The 20,420-nt window shown below is 41.7% G+C and overlaps 1 protein-coding gene across 4 annotated transcripts in view; it reads left to right on the top strand.

Annotated features, from left to right (window-relative positions):
- Positions 1 to 20,420, top strand: part of FSTL4 (follistatin like 4) — a 227,406-nt gene that overhangs the window by 178,420 nt on the left and 28,566 nt on the right. For all 4 annotated transcript variants that reach the window (XM_086470996.1, XM_086470993.1, XM_086470995.1 and 1 more), the window contains one exon: positions 9,199 to 9,365. In XM_086470996.1, coding sequence (XP_086327122.1) covers positions 9,199 to 9,365 — 167 coding nt within the window. The remainder of the gene's footprint in view (positions 1 to 9,198; positions 9,366 to 20,420) is intronic.

A 20,420-nucleotide genomic window follows, 5' to 3' on the forward strand; every position in this document is an offset into this window, starting at 1 on the left:
GAGCGTAGCTACAGTCAGAAAAGATGCAAAGTCCATATAATCGCCGCAACTAAATTTGCAGTCATGCATAGAAAGAGCAATGAAAGCTCCATGAAAAATATTACTAATGCTTATTTACAACTCAAAAGGTATGCTCGCACTGATTTGGTTGTTTATGAACACAGTAAATGTGGGAATATGAAAGAAATAAATATACCTGATTTTAAATGCTTGGGATTTTTTTTACAAACCCATAATCCACAGTTTAGAAGCAATGTGGGGCTTTTTTCTAGGCTCCTTGTTTCCTGGTTCATGCATTTTTCAGTGTATTGCGTTCATTGCATAATGCTGGGCAGGAGCTCAAAGTAAAATGAATGGAGAGTGAGAGATTGGAGCAGTTCAGTGCAGCCAGTTTTGATGTCTCAGTGGTTTTAAACTATATATGAATGCTTCTTGAACCCCAAATATCCCATGGCCTGACTTGTCTCTATTTCCAAAGTAATTTATGTACACATTACAGCGGTTCCCACAAGTCATGCTGGACTTAATGGTCTTGACAGTATTTCCATGATAAACCCTAGGGGTTTATAGAGCAGCCATAAAAATTCACTCCAGGGAGAAACTTGGCATGCCACATCCTCCACCAGAAGCTATCTTTTTCTGCCTTAAATCAGGTATAAATCAGTTCAGCTGCTGTAACTTACAGAAGTTACAAAAAAAAAGTTCAGTGGTTTCATATGTGTGTTGGTCCTCTGAAACTCTGAAATATGGTAGTTTAAATATAGATAGTGGCTGTTCCTAAAAGTGTCATTGACTTGAAAGAACCTGCCCATGCTAAAGAGTTCTTCATTTCAAAGCTAAGGAATTTCTGAAGGACTGGGAAAAACTTTTAAACTCCTAGAAATGCTGAAATCACCCTTGAATAAGAGACAACTGTTGTAGCAAAACAACTATTTATTTCTTTCAATTCTGATAGGATAGAGGGTGCAAAACACAGAGAGCAGCTGTCACGCACCACATCTGTCCCCAAAAAACATAATACTCTTTTTTACTGTGGATTCAGTGAGAGATTTTAATACTCCCATAGTTATTCAGAGAGTATGTATACTGTAGTGTACATATATAATTTACTATAGAATGGTTTTGACTCTTAAGAAAAAGAGACAAGTCTTTCGAGTCCCATGTTTAACTGATGTGACTACCAGAAGTAATTAGGAGAGCCTGTTAGACCATTAGCAATTTTCTTTTCAGATTAATCAACTGACTAGGAAAACGCGTGGCTGTTACAATCTAGTCAGGACACTGTTGACACAACACGGGAATATTTTATCAAAAATTAATCATATCAACACTGCTCTCAATCTGTGGGAAATAGGAATTTAAAATAAAAACAAATGCATTTATGTAAACTATTCTCTAAAATAGACTACTTATGCCTATTTACATAATGAATCCGTCACTTATCACTCTCAGGAGATTAGATAATTAAGCACTGAACAACTTATATTTATTCATGTACTTTCAAGAATGAATGAATTATCCCTTTCTGCACAAACTAAATGTTCTCCTGATTAGTAACAGGAGGGCAGTGCTGGGATTTCGTGATGGAAAGTGTGTTGCTTGTTTTCTTTAAAAAAGGAAAGAAATGAAATTGATCTTTAGACGACAGTAGATAAAGAAGCTGCGCTGGTTAAAAGTAAATATAGGTGATTTTTAGCAAATTTATTAGCTATGTGAATGCTCTTGACAGAAATTCATACGGGAAAGCTGGGCTTCTTTTCTTGCATGGGTATGATTTTTTGAAGGAATTTATGTGTAATTTAGATAAAAATCTAAGCAGGTGTTTGAACAGAGCTTGCGTCTCCAGATGTAGGCATTTCCAGTGCAGGTGGCCCTATTGGAGTTACTCACCTGAAGTTTCCCTCTAGTCAATGTGAGAAATTGGCCTTCCTTGGGAGCGACTCACCCCGTCCTGCAACGTGGCCAAGCCAGGCGGGGTGACCCAGGGCCCCGCATAGGGATTGAGAGACCGGCTCAGGGGTGGTACTGGCCTCCAGATCTCTGAAGCTGAGGAGATCTGAATCCCTCCTCGCAAAGCTGGGCGAGAAACATCCCTGGTTGCTCTCGAATCCAACGGCTGGAAATGGTGCTCATCCTCCCCTGGGGCATCTCTTCACTCTTTCGGAGGGTTCGGGGGAATATGCAGGTATTTCACAGGAGCAAGGGCAGCCTGGTCTGCATGTGGAGTCCTAATCCCTCTTTGTTAGAAGGTGGACCAAACTCTGATGTAAGATTATTGTTTTTCCTCCTTCAGGTTAAGCTTTGTTTTATTCAGCTTGTTCTCGTTATCTAAATAATCAACTACTTCGAGCAACCTGGTCTAACGAAAGATGTCCCTGTCCATGACAGGGGGTTGGACTAGATGAAGGTCTCTTCCAACTCAAACTCAAACGTTCTGTGATATGTCAATGATAGTGTATTATGAACACAGTTGCTGAAGAAAAATAAAAGGCATCGTAATATTTAGGGGATTTAATAGCTACTTTTCTCTTACGTTTCATCTAAAAGTCATGGTCACACAGACTGGAAGAGTTGTTCAACTTGACAGGGATGAGAGACGGGGTCTTGTCCTCTAGCACCACTCCAGAGCTGAATATTGCTGGTGATTTGCACACATTTATTCTGAATTCCATGACAAGACAGGTTTTAGCTTTCAGTGCAAGGTTGGCACCTACCTCAGGGAGTCATAGCCTGTGGCCTTCAAGAGTAATGACAGGAGAGGGCTTGAGGTACTAAATTCTTTCATACTGCTAGAAATATGATTATGCCTTTTTATGACTTGGAAAACAGCATTACCAATTTAGTAGAGAATTTACAATAAAATGCTTCCTGAATAGCATGCCCAAGGTCCTGAGGATTTATAAATTACATTAAGAACTTGAATTATTGCAGTTACAAAATAAAGCTGAGATACGAACGTTTCTACTTAGCTGTAGAAATCATTTTATTATTCACATTAATTAAGCTTACAAGCCTTAGAGGAACGGTGTGTAGTCATACCTCTTGAGAGAAACTGAACTCCTGGAATATCCCACAGAGGCCAGCTGGGCAGTGGTGGGTGACACCAAAGGTGGCCAGAGGCAGAGCCAGCTCTTGATGGTGTTTTTCACAGGTTATAAAGCCAGAAGCCCCATTCTGATCACCTGCTCTGAGCTGATGCGGGGAGCTGTAGGAATCCTCTGGGTTAATTAATTTGGAACAACTTTAATCATGTTCATTAACAGCTCTAATGTTGTTAATTAATAACATAAACATTTTCAGTAGCATGACTGACGTTCCTTTAGTTCTGAGTCGGTGTTCAGAAAATGGAGTTTTCTTTTGGGGCTGGGTGATGGATAGTCCTTTCACCTGGCTCTGGGCAAGTGAGGAGAGAGCAAATACTTCGAGGTGAGATGGGCTTTTTGAACCTTAATCAGCAGCCAAAGGTGACAGCATGGCAACACTTCTTCTGAAGGTAGTCCTAAAAACAGCCGGTGTGACAGGTTTGCAAAGGCGTGCCAACCCAGGGTGATTTGTGTACTAAGGTTTTTATTAATTCATTTATTTGCTCTATAGAGTAGAGTAGGAACTAAGTCACATGCTAATGCAAGTCATTTATAAGCATATTATACAGTGCTTTACAGATTCAGACCCACTGTGGACTGCCCTTCATTTCTTTTCATCTCTCTCTGCAGTGACTAATTAGATGACCACATCTTATCCCAGGGTCTCCCAAAGGGTATCACCAGAGTCACTGTTTGGCTGGCCGAATTCCGTGTTCAATTGAGAGTTTATGAATACATCTCACATACAACATGGTCATTTTAAAATCAATTAGCTGCAGTCGCTGCAAATTTAAGAGGGTCTAAAATGGTTCTCCACTCTCTATGCAAAGCCAAATACATCTCATCAAAATTATTGGGGAAAAACAGAATTATAAAAGGTATATATCCCGTTTTTTCCTCTGATCCATTAATAGTTTTTGTTTTCTTGATAAAGTTAGCTCCTCACCTGAGAATGTATTCAGCTAGAGAAGACTCTTTTATCTATTGAAAGAAATGCTAAAATCACCGTTGACCTTCATGCTGCAATATTGGGCCACAAGGCAATAAACAGATTTTACTAATGCAATGCAGTGCATAAACACAGCTGCAGGACTTGGGGGATTGAGTGGAGGCTAAAATTTTCATCCCATTAAATCAATCCTGACTTGAACCATTGCTGGGGAAACATTGCTGATGTATTTAGGACTGCGTTACCCATGCTTCAGTTCACAAACGACAGGTCTCTTTGCTCAGGAGTGTTAATTTGGGGGCAAGAATCTGTGCTCAAGACTTTCTTTGAAAGTCATCCTCCCGTTGCTTCAAACAAGGCTACGTTTTGGTTCATTCTCTCCCTGCTGAGAGCAAGTTACAGGCTTAAAAAAGTAATGCCCTGTCCCCTAAGCAGAATCTAAGCAGTAGAGTCAGTTGCTCCATATGCTGCTCTAGAAAGGCAAGATATCCATGAACAAATGTAACGATGATTAAAGCTGGCAACAATGCGTTAAAAAAGTGTGTTTTCTTTAGATTTAAGGGAAAAGATTGGATTAATGATATTAAGCACTTTTTTAAAGTGTGAAATCTGTTTCTGTATGTAGTGTAGCATGAGCAAAGGCAGGCAGGCAACCGGCATTTACTATGTAAATTATCTCCATGCAGTGCTAAATCAATGAGTTTTTCTCCAGAGATGCTCATTCCAGGTTGCTCCCTGTAATGACCTCAATTATACATGTCTTCATTGTGAAATTATGATTGCCTTTGGCGGGCTGCAAATGACAGCAGAGAAAAAGATTTCCGTGATAAAACAGCACAACAAGTAATACCTGCTCACATTAGTATGCACAGCTTGCAAAGGTGCAGTGCAACTCCAGCTTAGCACCTTAAGACATAAAATTGGAGCGAAGGAGGGGCTGAGGAAAGTGTTCGACGATATCTTGACATTTTTAACAAGAAAAGGAATTAGTAAGACTTCATGTTCTCAGAGGTGTCACCGTGGGACCTGGTATTGCAAGAAATTTTACATAAGAACATCAGAATGACTACACATGGGTCACCAAAGGTCCACGGTGCTTCACAGCCTCTCTCGGACTGAATATAGTAGTAGAAAGAAAAGGTGTGAGAGACAAGACAGAGTGATCCTTCCCCTGAATAACCTCTTGGCACCGACCACCGGCACTCAGGAAGCCATCCCTCACCCTCCTGAATGGGGAAGACAGGTTTGAAGATGGCACTGCCCTAACTGCTGAAGCCACGTGGTTTTCAGGCACTGAGCTGCTGCCCTCACCAAAGCAGAGTCTGCGGTGTCCTGGCTGCTTTGTACTGACTGTGAGTCTGTTCTGCGTTCGGTACAGCACCTCATGAAAGGTTACACCGGGACCTCTGATACGCAGGGATACAGCTCCACCTGTTCCTTCTTAAAGGTTGTTATTGTGAAGGCTTTACCTCTCTCTTGAACTATTAGAAGTTGAGTCAAAAATGGTAGCATCTCGTTCTCCGATGGTAGCATCTCTCTCTGATGGCAGAATAGTTGGCAGCAACCTTTCTTCATTCTGGCCGGAACAGACTGAGGAGTTGCTTCAACTGACATCCCAGAGAAGAGTACCTGGTTTGACATGACTTGGTAGATGTGACCAGCTAGGACTGATACTGGTTGAACCTACCGAGTACAGAAAGCTGTTTTGCACGCATCATCCTGCAGAATTTCCAAATAAACAGAAAATCGCTTGATTTGGGGACGAAATTCCATTCCAGCCTGTATTCTACAAGCGAGCGCACTTCGAGTATTACCCGTTTGCTCTGCTCAGTTTTGTATATGTGGTAAAAATCCTTTTATCTCCTAAAGATTTTTTTTAAATAAAATGAACAGTGTTCAATACTTAATCTAGAGGCTCTACACAAAATCTTTATGGTGACTTGAATAATTTGTACACATAATCCAACTAGCATCAGTGTGTCTAAGCTCTGTAACTTAAGTACAAGATGCTGAGGTTTTGAAAAGATTTTTTAAAAGCCCAGCTCTTGCATCCTTTCAGGGAATCTGTTTCCTCCCCAGTACACCTGGCTATGTAAGGAAATTTTTTTCTGTTTATGACAGTAAAGCAATGACTAAAGCCACACAGGATAATCCTGTATTAGTGGAAAGGCTTTTAGATGTTAAGAAGATGCCCTCAAATGTACTGGTAATAAGATGCCCTCAAACATACTCCATAGAAATACTCAAAAAAAGGAGTGTGTTTGTGTTGTTAAAGTTGTCTGTACTAATTACATGCTTTAACATAAAAAATCCTCTCTTGCCCTGATACGGTTCATCCAAGAATGGAAGCTATGCAAGGTGTCTCCTTAATTAAGAGCTGATGTATTCTTCATTGCTGTGCTTCTAAAATGTAAAATGAAAGCCTCTTTATTTGTCCTTTGGAAGATGGGCAGGGAGCCTTAAATTCTACTGCAACAAAACGCTCAAAAGATGTTGCTGAAGAGGGAGGTGATGGGAGCCCAGCATGAGCGAGGGAACTCAAGGCGGTGCTGGGAACAGCAGAGGAAATTAAGGAAAACAGCAGTAAGATGAAAAAACAATTGTCTCCTAAATGAATGACCCTCTATTTCATTTCTCCTCAAGAAAAGATGTCCTCATTAGCCCTACTCTGTGCTACAAATTATGGTAATTATCAGTTCTTTATCCTGTCAAGTGCACTCCAAATATTTTATTCATAAAAAAGGAGCTCTCTCTTATGCAGAAAATAAGTGCATTATTGTACACCTGTGCGCTGCTTAGGTGCTGCAGGCGGCTGGGTGAGGGTGGTGGGCTGGGACCTCACCGCCCCTGCGGGCACTGTCCAAGGCCCTGAGCGGCCGTGTCTCCGATCTCCGGCAGGTACCTGAGGGCGCTGTGATTTAGTGATGTATCACCTGCTCCTGGCACTGCCACCACCCTGCTCTGTGACCTTGGGTGGGTTATGTTCTTCTTCCCGCCTTCCTCCATGTCCCCCTTTGGATTTTAAGGCTTCGGGTGCAGAAACTCCTTGACGATCTGTCCGTGTCAGGCCCTCTTCTCATGTAACGCCTACAGGAGCCACCACAGCCCAAACAGCAGCAGTAAGTTGGTCAAACATTCCTATTTTTGATCAACCATATATCAAAACTCTAGCTGCCGTGTCTCTGGAACAGCTTGTGCTCTCTCTACAGCAGCGCTAGGAATATTAAACGAGATAATGGCTAACCGCTGGCAGACACAGCGTGCAACGCTGTATTGATCTTTGCAGCCCGAAGTCAGCCTCACGTCTGCGGCGGGGCATACAATTTGTGGCACATTCAATTAACTTCTCGCTTAGGTGGAAGAAGCAGGAGGAGAAGGGGTGCAGCGCTGTTCGGGTGCTGCGGCACAAGCGAGTTTTGCACTCAGCGTTCACAATCAGTTGCTAGACCAGTGCACTGAAGTGAGGCTTCCTGAGGCTACTGAAATATGCTGACTATTTTATGAATATTTATGAACAGATTTAACAGATTCACTACTCAAGAGGTGTTAAAGCAATTTTTTAATTAGAGGATGTGTGAAGAGATGGAAAATGGTGCTTCCAATAGTAGATAACTGGGGGTTTTAATTTTTATTCCATGCTTTTCCATAGCGTAAGCCCCATAAATGCATGGCTTTCCCACCAAAGCTGTTAACTTTTAAGGAAAAAATCACATCTTAAGCTGTAAACTGACGTGATAAAAATGAGTGTTTGAAGTCACTGAAAGTCAGTGCTTCTTCAGAGGGCTGGAAGAAAGTGCAGACAGCATTTAGATCTTACCAACGCAGATACACGGTAAGTGATAACGCAGGTCTTGTGTGGGTCGTCAAGGTGAAGAGTAATTTTGCCAGCTGAGGGGAGGGACTAACCTGACCCCATATGCCATTTTATGGTGTCGGCGCTGCTCGAGGTGGTTTTTCCCAAACCACATGTCCTTGTGTGAGGCAGCATCAGTTGCTTTGATCCCTGTTTTACCGCAGTGAATGCCGGCGGACATGAGGAAGGAGGGACCTTGGGGCCAGGAGGGGGTGTTTCATCCCGCAGCCCAAGTTTCTGAGTTGGCTGAAGCAATGTAGCACCAAAGTGCTGTGGACATTCCCTGCTCGTCTCAATGGGCCGTTACCTTGAAAGACCAGTTTTCAGCATTTACGTGCAATATAGTTTCAAGGCTTTTTCTTATTGCAGAGCCTGAAAATGAGAGTAAGCACAAAACATCATGCAAATGATAAAGTTGTGAAGGCACCAGCCTTGACAATGTGACCTGATTGCCCTGTTGCCGACTCGCTGCTGCTGGAATGCTTAATAATGACAATCTGCACCCATGGTACTCCTGGTATCAAATGTGTTACCTCTCTGTGTGGCCACACATGGCAGAATATGCCAACACATCTTGTGAGCATTGGCCAGTAGGAAATGTGTGGTTCCAGAGAGATGTTGGTGTGGATTTCAGTAAGGCCTGCTGCCTCAGGTGTTGCTTTTGTGTGGTATATGTACTCGAAAGAACTGGATTTTTTTAATTTAAAGAAAATATGAGAAAGCTTCTCACTCCTTGGTCAGAAGAACAGCTGTATCTCAGATGCTATATGTGGCTGCGTTTGGTAAATGAATTTTCGTGCTTGGTGACTTTCAATATTTGAGCAATTTAAAACCGAGTTTATTTGTATTTCAGTGACAACAGTTTTATCTTAATTCTGCTTCTTCAAGGAAAGAACCTGACTCCTTCTTGTGCCTTTTCAAAGGACCTTGGCAGGAGTCCTCTAGAGAAACAAACACAGACAGTCTCAGGCAGGAGAGCCTTTGCTTGTCCTCCTGTTGCTGACAGCTTTGTAGACTTAACTATCGCAGCCAGGCTTGCCACAGGACCCGTCTTAGTGCCCTAATGCCACAACTACCGCTAGTTGCCTCAGGAAAATGATGCAGCAAGCTTGATTGTGGCAGATTCTATTTCTGTGTCTCTTGGCTTTATTGTTTAGGGTGTTTTTTATAGCATAGATAATCCATCTCCTTGTCAAAGTCCTTCAGAGTTATTCCTGGAATGAGGAAGAGGAAAGGCAGAGAGGGGGAGAAGGGGAACAGCTTTGCTTTGTAGTATTTGGTATTTATTATTCTGGCTTTGTTGCTTTTTGCAGAGGTGGTTCGGCTGAGCCTGCCAGAGAACCAGAAGATCAGCGTTACCACCATCACGGTTGGCCTGAGCACTGTTCTGACATGCAGCATCCGTGGGGCGCTGCGGCCCCCCATCATCTGGAAGCGCAACGGCATCATCCTCAACTTCCTCGACTTGGAGGACATCAATGTAAGTCCGGAATTACTCTTGTCATTTTCTTTTTAGGGCGTTGAATATGACTTCATTTAACAGATGATAGTTTTAAGGGAACACGTTTTATCTTGTTATTATTATGGAAAACTGGATGCTGGTGTGATATTTTGGTTTTATGGGAATATGTCTCAGGTATAGAAGTGAAACAGCATGCACGCAGCTGAGATCAGGGGTACTTGGAATATGTTATTATGGAATTAAAACTCAGTGCTGTAGGAACCCAGCACTTAAATAGCACTGGTACTTCATCCCTTGTTGCTCAGTTTGGTGTAACCTGTGGTCCACAGACAGCAGCCCTGGAAACCCAGGGGAAAGCAGCTCTCCAGACCATTAAGTCCTTAGGGATCTCTTTCCTAGTACAAAGAAACAGGTTCATCAAGAGCATGAAACAATTCCTTTGTGTTAGGTAATGAAATCTCTCCTGTATCTAAATCAAATAATACATTTTTATCTCTGTTCTTCCTGTTTCACTTGCCTTTCAGCCAATTCTTGTCCCTCATTCCTTGGCTACTGTTTCTGTTGAGCAGTTAAAATAGGGGATTATTCAGTGGGGTGTGACCATACCCTGGCAGGGAGGAAGATGAATCTCTTTTAATTCGCAGTGTTGGTCTGATGTGTGAGTCACAGTTTGTAGTAAAGACAATACCTAAATAATGGTATAAACTTACTCATTGATTTAATAACATTTAATTACAGAGAGAGTGGAAAGTAGTGTGCAAAAAATATGGTCTGTATTTCATTTCTCTTTACATTACAGTACACAGTAAATCAGGTTTTGTTTTAATTACACTACAGCAAGAGTTGATTTATATTTTTGTTCAGCACTTGTTAATTTGATAACCACTCAATTTGGAGTTGTTACAGTCAATACTATAGCTCCCTAAATTGTTGTGTATCCAGGATTGCTGAAGTGTAAAAAAATCTTTGTTTTACTCTTCTGCATTAATACATGAAAATTACAGCAGACGGGACAGAAATACGCACTGCAACTCAGTGCATTACTTGTTGACTCTACCTTAGCAGGAAAATCATCTCTACTGTGTATAGGTGATGACTGTGTGCACAAACTCAGTAATTATAACCATCAAAACATTCTTTCCTTTTCATCAAAGCAAGTATCACCCTTTTAAAATGCATTTCTTGTCACCGTTGGGAGCACGACATTGAAATGCCCCATGCAACCAGCAAACCCCCCGCTGCAGGGTCGGCGCAGGACTGTACAGGAAGCGCAACGGGGCCGCGCAGGGTGGCATAGCCAGCCCGAGGCCGGTGTGCCTGACCGGATTTCTTATCGACATCCATCAGCGCCAGGGTTAGAATAGTGACCTTGGGGTTACTGGCACTAGAAATACCTGGAAACCTGCCAAATTGTGCTGCGCCAAGTCAGGCGTTCGCCTCTGGGCTCGGAGTGTGGCGTAATGAGCTGTGCAGGTGGTTGACCTGGCAGATTGCTGCCTCTACTGCCTTGTGCAGTATCCTTCAGAACGGGGCTATTCCTTGACACAGATTGAGCTTAGTAAAAATTACACCTGCTGCAGTGTGCTTAGTTTAATCTGGAGTGAGCGAATTCAACAGCTTTGTGTGATCAGAGTGTAGTAAGAGCCTTTTCTTTTGGCTGTTGTATTCACTAGATAGATCTGAGACATTGTGTTTTTAGGGTAAGTTTTGCTGGGCTCAAGGCTGAGCTGGGGCTAGAAGCAGCGTTCGTGTTCTGAAATCTTATTTTCACACTCTGGAGGCTCAAGAGCACTTAGAATTTTTTGGCCAAAAATAATGGAAATTCTAGGTATTTATCTTACCTTTATGGAAGTTTGGTGATGATCACGTTAATCTTAAATGATTAAAGCTCATGTGTGCACTGGACACAAAATGACAGCCCAGGAATTGGAGTAGAAACACATCCTTGAAGGGTAGATAACACATGGCTCTGAGGCTTCATTTGCAACTCCTACTGCTTTAAACAGAAATTTGAGAAGTACATTTTCAGGCTGAAATGCCAGTTCCTCCCTAATTTACTACTGGCCCAAATGGATTTCTGGTTTACTTATGAGTAAGTCTCTTTCTCGTTGGTTGTTAAATGTTAAGAGCAAGAGTTATGCCCTTCCACATAAACTGGTTGCTGAATGATTCAACACCCCCTAGGACAGCACCATGCAATACAGTAGGGGAAAAAAAAATCACTTTTTGATCTGTTTGAACTAGTATATCACTGAGAAGCTATGTCAAAGGAGCACTCTGAGATTCTTACAAGGAGCAAAAACAGGCTTTATGCCTCAATTTTAGTGTTTCACGTGTCAGTTTATGACCTCCATCACCTTGTCACATAACATCTGCTGCTAGCGCGTGTCAACTTTTTTTTAATCTAATAAACACCTCCACACCTTTTTCATCTTTAATTCAACTGTAACGATTTTTATGTTCTATTTATATCACTTCCATCTGTATTCTGGTCTGGTTACTTGAGGTGACACAATTTGGGGGTCACCATCTTTTATTTTCCCCCTTCCACTATGGGCTCTTGAGCTCAGGTGTGTCCCCTCTCTGGCTTGTAGCAAGGATGAAGAGATGGTCCTTCAGCTGGTAAATCCAGTCTTTTTATTTAGATTAATCACAAGTTTTAGAAGTCCTGTACTCGTGGCGCATGAGCGCTGTTATCTGCAGCGTGAACACACTTGTGTTTGGGGTTGGTACTTGTGTGTGGCGTGGAAGTAGCATCAACATTTGCTTTGAGGTTTGTGGTGTGGCAGTACGTGCCGCCATGCATGCTCAACAGCGTGGGTCGGGGTGGGTGGCAGCAGACGGTTCAAAGCTTCAGCCTTTCATGGGTACAGAAACTCAGATTAAACAATAATCTATTTAAAGGTATTGACAGCAGGAAAGTAAAGGCGGTGTGCTTCCTAATATACTTGAAGTCAGTTAATTAAATTAGTTCAGTTTTCTTTTAGTACGCCTCAAGCAGAAACTCGATTGCATTTCTGCTTTTCACAATAAGGTTAGCAATTTGGCTAATTGGAAGTGCAACAGGAGATTAATTGTACCTTTCTAACTTCAAGAAAATCCTCCCTGCTCATAGCACAGAGGTAATCACATTTAAAGCTACAGGATTGGAAAAATCCTCGTATTATATTTCAATTAAATTCTTTCTCTTCTAAATGCTAATTCAAGAAATCAGATGAAAATAGAAGCCAAACTCTGGAAAATACCGAATCCTTCCAACTAGGTGTGAGAGCAGCACAGGAGAGGCACCACTGAAAAGTCCTTGGTGGCTTTATTCTCTCCAGATTCGTGACAAATGTGGTATGAGAAAGCTGACTGTGTTCCAGGTTAATATTGGAAGTGACAAAGACAGTCAACAAAACCTAGATAATCCTAAATTTGTGCAGAACAGAAAGGTTGAAGATTACCGTAAAGCCTGGTTGTTTAAGTGCATTACTTAAATCATTTTTATGTGATATCTTGATTGGCAAAAAAAATATTAATAATTTTTCATTGCGCTCTTTAATCAGAAGGTTTCATAAGCAACGTATTAATAATTTGTCTTGTCCTGTCTGTGAAGAACTCTATTAATGAGTTGTCACATAGCTATTGCGAAAGAGCCATCTTAATGGTACATGTAATTAAACAATTTTTCTTGCAAGCCTTTAAGATTGCTTTTAGCATAAAAATATTATTTATCCATAAATTACCCATCCATATTATTTATCCATTAGAAGTCCCTGTAGAGCTATACTTTAAAAAAGTCACATCAACTTTTGTCATGCAGAAAATAACTATAATGTAGCTGCAAATGATAAGATTGTGATAGCTATAAATTGATTTCTGACTACAAATAGTGAAGTGGTTAAAATGCGTTATCTTTCAAAATAATGTACTTTTGCCCCCTAGGAACAAGCAGTGTGTTTTCCCAAATATGTGATTATGAAAGCATTCCTCAATTTGAAAATATAATAAACTCCTCATGGAGTCAAGTGTATTTATACAATATTTATAGGATATTGTTTCACATGATTTGACATTATCTCCAGAGAAACATACGTAAATTTATAAACAAAAGTTATTCCTTCAGAAGCGTGGTGAAGGCATGCACAAACAACAGAGAAGAGAATATTACCATAAGAAAACAAATGTTACAGAATACTGGTAGATAAGAATTTGATGAATTACCGAGTGTAATGCAGGTAGCTATAACATAAATTCATTAGATCATTAGTTCAAAAATAAGCTTTTCATCACAGATTCTTGAAATACAGTTTTTTTCATTTCTGCTGGTGCCAGGTAGGATAGCACGTCCTCTTTCTCCCAACAAATCCCATCCAGGGACAAGTGCAAGACTCCAGACTCAAGTCCCATGTGATGGAAAACACAGCAGGGAATTAAAAGCGCGGGGGAGCAAGAGTGCTGTGCAGCTACTTTATGACTTGCTTTTCTCCTTGTTTGATGAAAAATCGGTAATTGCCCTTAAAAAGCGTTCTCCCAGGAGTTAACACAATGCAGCATGTCATTTGATTGCTGTTGTCACTTGCATGTATCAATCGGCTCATCTTGCACAAAGCACACTGAGAAACATCCAGTAAGATGACCACGTGGCCAGTTCTTGGAGAAGTCTTGAACGTTTCCATCCGACGTCCTGCGTTGTATTACAGCGTCAGGATGTCACACAGGCTGAAAGGCAGATGGGTTGAAGCTGTGATGAGACAAGTCCAGGGAGAAGCTGTTCAGCACAAAGATGAAGTCCCCGGTTTGGGAATGGCTGAGCAGCAGCTGATGGGAGTGCAGCAGCGTGTCCTGCTAAGGCTCGCCCAGTTCCCATGCGTCTCCTTGGCCATTGCCTCCTGTCAAGGGAAGGAAACTCAGTTGGAGAGACATCTGCTCTCACCTTCAGCCATTCTTACCGTTGAAAAGGCCATGTGCAGGAAGTCTGGGGTTTGCTGCTGGGGTTCCTCTCATCACCCAGGACCTTGGAGGCACCTGACCCACGTAGGCTGAGCTTAGAGGTGTAAGTCCCTGCTTGGGGGAGAAGCAGTGTCTCTCTTCTCCAAACAGGTTTTCCTCCTCCCCATACAGTTCTGCGTGCCTTACTCTGGCTGAATCCAAGCCTGCCTCCATCTCTGCCCACCAAACCTCTGCCAGGTCCACAGTGCAAAGAGCATGTGGAAGGGGCAGACCTGGGGGGCACAGACCACTTTCTAAGTCATTGATTGCTCATATTCCACATCTACCTGTGCACCCGGGAGGATTCACCTCCGTGTATATCTCATGGCTCTTAGGAGATCTGTGCCTACCTGCCTTGATACGCATTTCATGTATGTTCCTGTAAATGTCCATTTTCCATGTGTAATATTTGAAACCCAACGCAAACGGCCAACCTTTAAAGTGCCGGTCACTTGGATTAGATTTCTCATTAAAACAGGCTGTATGAAGGCGATATATTCCTGTTGATGTTTTTAATGTAGTTTCACTGTTAAATAATAAAAAGATCATGTGTGAATAACCCCACTTAATACCCTGCTAATAGAAATTGGGCCATTAGAATAATCAAACCCTGTGTCATCCTACACGCTGCAGTAATACAGTGATGGGAGTAAATTACAGGAAGTCGCATGTAGGGAGCCAAGTTTCTTCTCTTTCAAATCAAAGTTTAAGAAATTGGACAGCGCTTACAGTATGTTTGGTCTCCGCAGGCTCAAAAATAGAGGTTAAGTGGAAAATTAATACAGTATTTTCAGAATATGTAGTCTCTCGCTTTGCAATAATGAAGATCACAGAACTTGTATCCACTTGCGTCTTCGCTGGAATAGCTCGGTTTTAGGTCACAGACCCAAGTTTGGAGGTGAGTACTGCAAATGCAGGAATACCTTCATGGAGAAAAAGAGTTGTTCACTTGCTCCTGAGTAGCTGGTGGAGTATAAGACTTCACCTTCCTAAACAGCCTGGTTTTGTGGAGGAAGATGTTACTCTGGGGTGGTTTTATTTTGCTTGCATTTTTTAGAGGCATATAGGGCACATACCTTGTGAAATCTTTGAGAAACCTGAGATGTTTGATGGAACTCTCCTATAGATGAATTGCACGTACTCGGTCTGGGTGTTATAGCAGGAAAGTAGAACTATGAATGCAGCGTGAATCTTCTAAAATTGAGCAAGAAGAAAGGAGTGAGCCCATCTGCTGTGAAGTATCAAGACTAGTAACTAGACTGGCATGCTTAAAAGACTGCATTAGAAAAAAATTGAGAATGAGATGAATTTAGATTCTGAAATCAGTGGCAGTCTCCCATACCTGCCCTGGCTGTTGCAACTGATAATTGAATTAGGGACCAAAATCTGTGAATTTCAGTTACCTACCTCTGTACTGTAGGGAGAAGGTTGGAGTTTATGAATGTATTTTCCCCTCAAGATTGGTACTTACCTGTTCAGTCGTGGTCTTTGCACTTCTCTGAAACATCCAGTAGATCCAATTAATAGAAACATTTCCCTAAATCCCTGGTATGCTAATTCCTCCCTTCCAACAGCTTCATCAGGAAGACTTACCGTGATTGTCCTAGTTGTGTTGTCTCTGAGTTTCTCAAGATATAAAAGTCATCCATTTTTATCTATATTATAATTGCACAACTATCTATAAAGTTCATTTCCATGTGTTCAAGCCAAAAACTTTCTTGGCTCACCAGCAAAGTCTTATGTTGTGCTAAATTCTTTGAGCAGAAAAAGAAGAAAAGATAAATTAATACCCCGTCAGGCTGTGTTTGCAATAGTTTTCTGGCATTTGCTTAAGGCTGAATTTTTCTCCATGTAAATTACTAAAGTGATAGCATGTGTAAAACCAAGAACAAATAATATTAATGAAGCATAAGTTCTCAGCTTGACGCTGGAAATGAATTATTAAAAGCACCAAAGAAAGTGATTTAAGAGCCCATGACTAATTTAGTTTTTATTATTTTTATATGAATCACTCATGAATCTATTGTAAAAAAGATCAGAGACATTTGATTAGTGAGGAGAAATCATTTTCAAAGTGATAGCCATTGTTGTAGATTTTGCATAATAATCATCTCATTTAACACTTGGGTACATTTTGTTTTAAAATCCTGTAAATATTATCAGAGAGATTTCTAGGACTCTGAGGATCAGGGAAGCTTTTTTGATGTGAAATAGTTAAGACATTTCTGTTGCTGTGCTGGTTACTCTGAAATGGTGATGGTGTTTGTCTAGTGGAAAACTGCGGGAGCTGCATGAGAACACTGACACGATCAATGTGATCTAACAAGTGAACCTTTATTTCCGTGTTTCCAGTGCAATTTATAACCCTCGACCACACCCAATAAATACTGATTGGCTTCATTGCAAATAACAGCCCATAGTCCAACCCGACTGGCCACATTACGAGTCATGTTCAAGTCACGTTCACAAATGTTCACACCCATCTTCTTCAAGAAATTAAAACTGTGTCATTAATGGCGGCTGTCTCTTCTCCTGCACCTGTAAGATGTTCGTGCCCCCTGCACCGGAAGTTGTTGATGCTTTCAGCAGTTCCAGTACGTCCCAGCTCAGATTCTTTGGAAAGGCTGGATTGTTCACATGTCCCTTATTTCATAAATGTCCTCCCACAGAAAATCAGTGACACCAGCTAGCGCCAGTGCCAGGACTGAAACCAAATGGGGAAGGCTCCCAGCTCCTCTGGGCTTGGCAGAAGGGCCTGAAATGGAAGGGTCTAAAAGTGAAGATGATGATGATTATTTTAGGAAGAAATCCCAGCAACTGGTGGGATTCTCCTAAGAGAAAAAAACACTCAGGGAGCTCCGTTCCTTCTATCATTATTTCAGCTATGGACACTTCTAAGTCAGCATGGTGGGGGGATTTCAACCATCTTTGGGACTCACCCCCATGAGTTTCATGGGGTGGTTTAAAATCACCATGTGGATTTAAAATCGCAAGGGCTGGGCAGCGGGAGTGTGTACCCCATACTGCCATACCGTGGCGTGACGTGTGCCAGACAGTGGAGAGATGGGGAGCTCGTCTGGTTTGGTGTCACTGGGACATGTTTTTCTGTTCCTTCTTCCTATTTAGAGCTATAAGGCAAGTATTTTTTTTTCTCTGGTGACTGGAAGTTATCCTAAAGAATAATAAGCCTGAATCTACTCTATGCTAATTCCTCTTCAAACTTCCTGGAAAACAAGAAACTTTGCCAAACATTTAAAGGGTTTAAAATATGTTTCTGCTCTGTGTTGAAACAGCCCCAAGACATGTTAGAAAGCTTCATGAAAAAGCATCTGAAATGGGCAAAAATAGGCAGGCGCCCAGTGCCCTGCACCCTCCGGTGTCGTCCCCGGCCGCTGGCTCGGCAGCCCCGGGTTAATGTGGGCTCCCTCTGTGCCGGCTGCGTTCCTGAGTGTCAGCGCAGGAGATTTGTGGCATTACAGTCATATCTTGGATTTCACTTGAGATGGAATGCGAATGAGATTTACAAGCAATATGCAATGTTTTACGCATTTGTAAGCGCGGTGTCTCCGAGCCACGGCAGATTGCATGACCAGGGAATGCATTAGAAGGGAGGAATGGGATAAATAAATATGAAAAATCTTCAGTTTGGAGAGACCGATGCCTTGGGTAATCAGTAATGATGGAAAGGAAATACAATACCAAAAAAAGTACATATCCGTTTTCCAGGATCTGCTTTGTTATTTTTTGAAATGGACTGTGTGCAGTAGCAACATTTTTTTTTTCTTTTTAGATTACTGAGCTGTTATCATTTTCAAAAGCAAGGTGGTGCATTTCTGTAATCTCGAAAATTAAAACATATTCTGAGGTCACTTAATCAGTCCTTTATTGGAAGGGTAACTGCAAGATGTAAAAGAAGCAAATAAAGAGCAGAGAACTTTTTATTCGAAAAAGGGAAAGAAAGCATGAGAGAAACTGCTGGAGAAGTCAATTCATCATCTGCCACGAGCTGACCTTATCAATTTTGAGAAATTATAAGCCTAGCTTGCTGAATTATTTTTTTTACCGGAACATGTAACGTTATTTTTTAATTAAATTCATAAAATAGAGGTGATGTACACCCTATCCTTATCTGGCCACTTTGATGCAAGGCTTATCAGTTTGCGGGATTAGAATGGTTTCTGCCTCTATTTTCATTGCTTCTGTTTCTTCCTTTCCACCTTCAGTGGTAAGTGAGGAAACCCATGTCTCAGAAGTTACTTTTTTGCCTTTCTCCTGGTGGCCTATCCTTTTTCATGGGATGATACATAGAAATACCTTTTCAGTTCACTGTTGGGCATTACTGGGGGTAGGAGCAGGGCACCCCCACTTCCCAGGGAGGTGCAGCACACACTGAGACTCTGGGCAGCCCTGAGATACTCTGCTTTAAAGGCAGGATGGTTTTAGGGAGAGAAGAATTATGCTCCCATCTATTTTATAGGTGTGTATGGTTCCTTCTGACTGCTTTCAGGCCTGTGGTGACTTGGAAAACCTGCAAGCAAAAGCCATCTGAGAAAAGTCAAAGCTCATTAAATGTTTCCTCTGCCTTTTTCCAGCGTGAATTCTTCCTCTTCCCTCTGCCCACCCCATCCTCTCCCCTGCTAGTTCTCCCAGCAAGCTTACGTGTGTGTGTTTGGTTGGAGGGATGGAGCTCGGGACCTGAGTCTCAAAAAACATTTTGCGCTAAACAATTCCTACAAACTTTTGTTCAAAGAGCTCCCGCTTGCCTGCTACATGGTTTTGAGGGGCAAGAAGTCCTTGTTGACCTGCAGTTCCTTCTCAGGTTGGTAAAATGGTGTGCGGCACTACGGCATTATGCCCCGTCAGGGACCTCTCACCAGCAAACCAAGACAGCAGCTGGGCGCGCTGTCAGGGTTAGCTTCACCCGGCTGATCCGGTGGCAGTGGCGAGGGATGCACAAGAGCAGCTCCTGAGAGCTCCTGAAGGCCGTAGAGTGTGGAGGGGTGTGGGAAAGAGCCCAAATACCAGGGCTGCCCTCTGCCTGCCCGCTGCGCTGCAGGACTCCTGGCTGGGAGGAGTGCAAGATGTGGAGTTAGAGGCTGTTAAGGAATCAAAGACTCATCATTTCCTAATGCTCTAGGGCTTGGGTTTTTACAGCACTTCCAAATATACCCTTATAAAATACGCACAGAAGGTGCTTGTGCATAAGAATACGTGCATATATATAAAATGTAACTGTGAAATCCTAATGTACTAATTATATCCACAGGGAAGCACAGGGAGAAACCGTGAGCTGCAATAAACACACAGAGTCAGACGTTAATTTGTTAGAGAATTCAGTATTCTTTTTGTAGCAACAAAAGGTTCAGTATTGAACCTGAATTTCGTAACCACTTTTTCCTTCCCACATCTAATACCGGCCGTTCTTAATAACGTTGTAGTCTTATGTGAATTTACTGTGTGTACACAAGTTTCTAATACAGGGCAGATAATTTCCTTCTATGCCTGACGTGAATGATACGATGTTAACCTAAATCATCGTTGATAACCTTCTTCAAGTGCTAGAAGTCAGAAAATAGTTTTTAGAAGTTATAAACCGTGCTTTTACCAATATAAGCTTCTCTTTACAAGAAATACGCATTTGGAGAGGAAGAGAATAATACTATAATCTTGCATCACTTTGTTTTTGCAAGGGTCTTTACTTATATTAATACATTTGTATGCATTGGAAAAAAACAGATCGTCCATAAAAAGACAATTACAGAGCACAAACCAAGCATTCATAATATTTTTCTGAGCCATCTTAAAGGAAGCAACATACTTAAAACGGAGAAGATTTTATTGTCCTATTTTTCCACAACTCCGTATAAATCATTTGGTAAAAGTAGCCATCCTGCTTTTATTGATCTAAACTCAATTTGAGTTGCTTTGGGATTAACTTTAAAAACTGTTATTAAGTCCCCTCCACTGCAAGCATTTTCTCTATCTCATGCAAATACCATTTGAACAGGGTTGGTATCTTTTCCATTTGCAGTTACTCACGCATCTTTGCTTTCTGTCAGGAAAGATCTAGCTGACCAGAAAACAGGCAAATGCTTGAAA

This window comes from Leptosomus discolor, chromosome 10 (genome assembly GCF_034619465.1).
Source record: "Leptosomus discolor isolate bLepDis1 chromosome 10, bLepDis1.hap2, whole genome shotgun sequence".
NCBI lineage: Eukaryota > Metazoa > Chordata > Aves > Leptosomiformes > Leptosomidae > Leptosomus > Leptosomus discolor.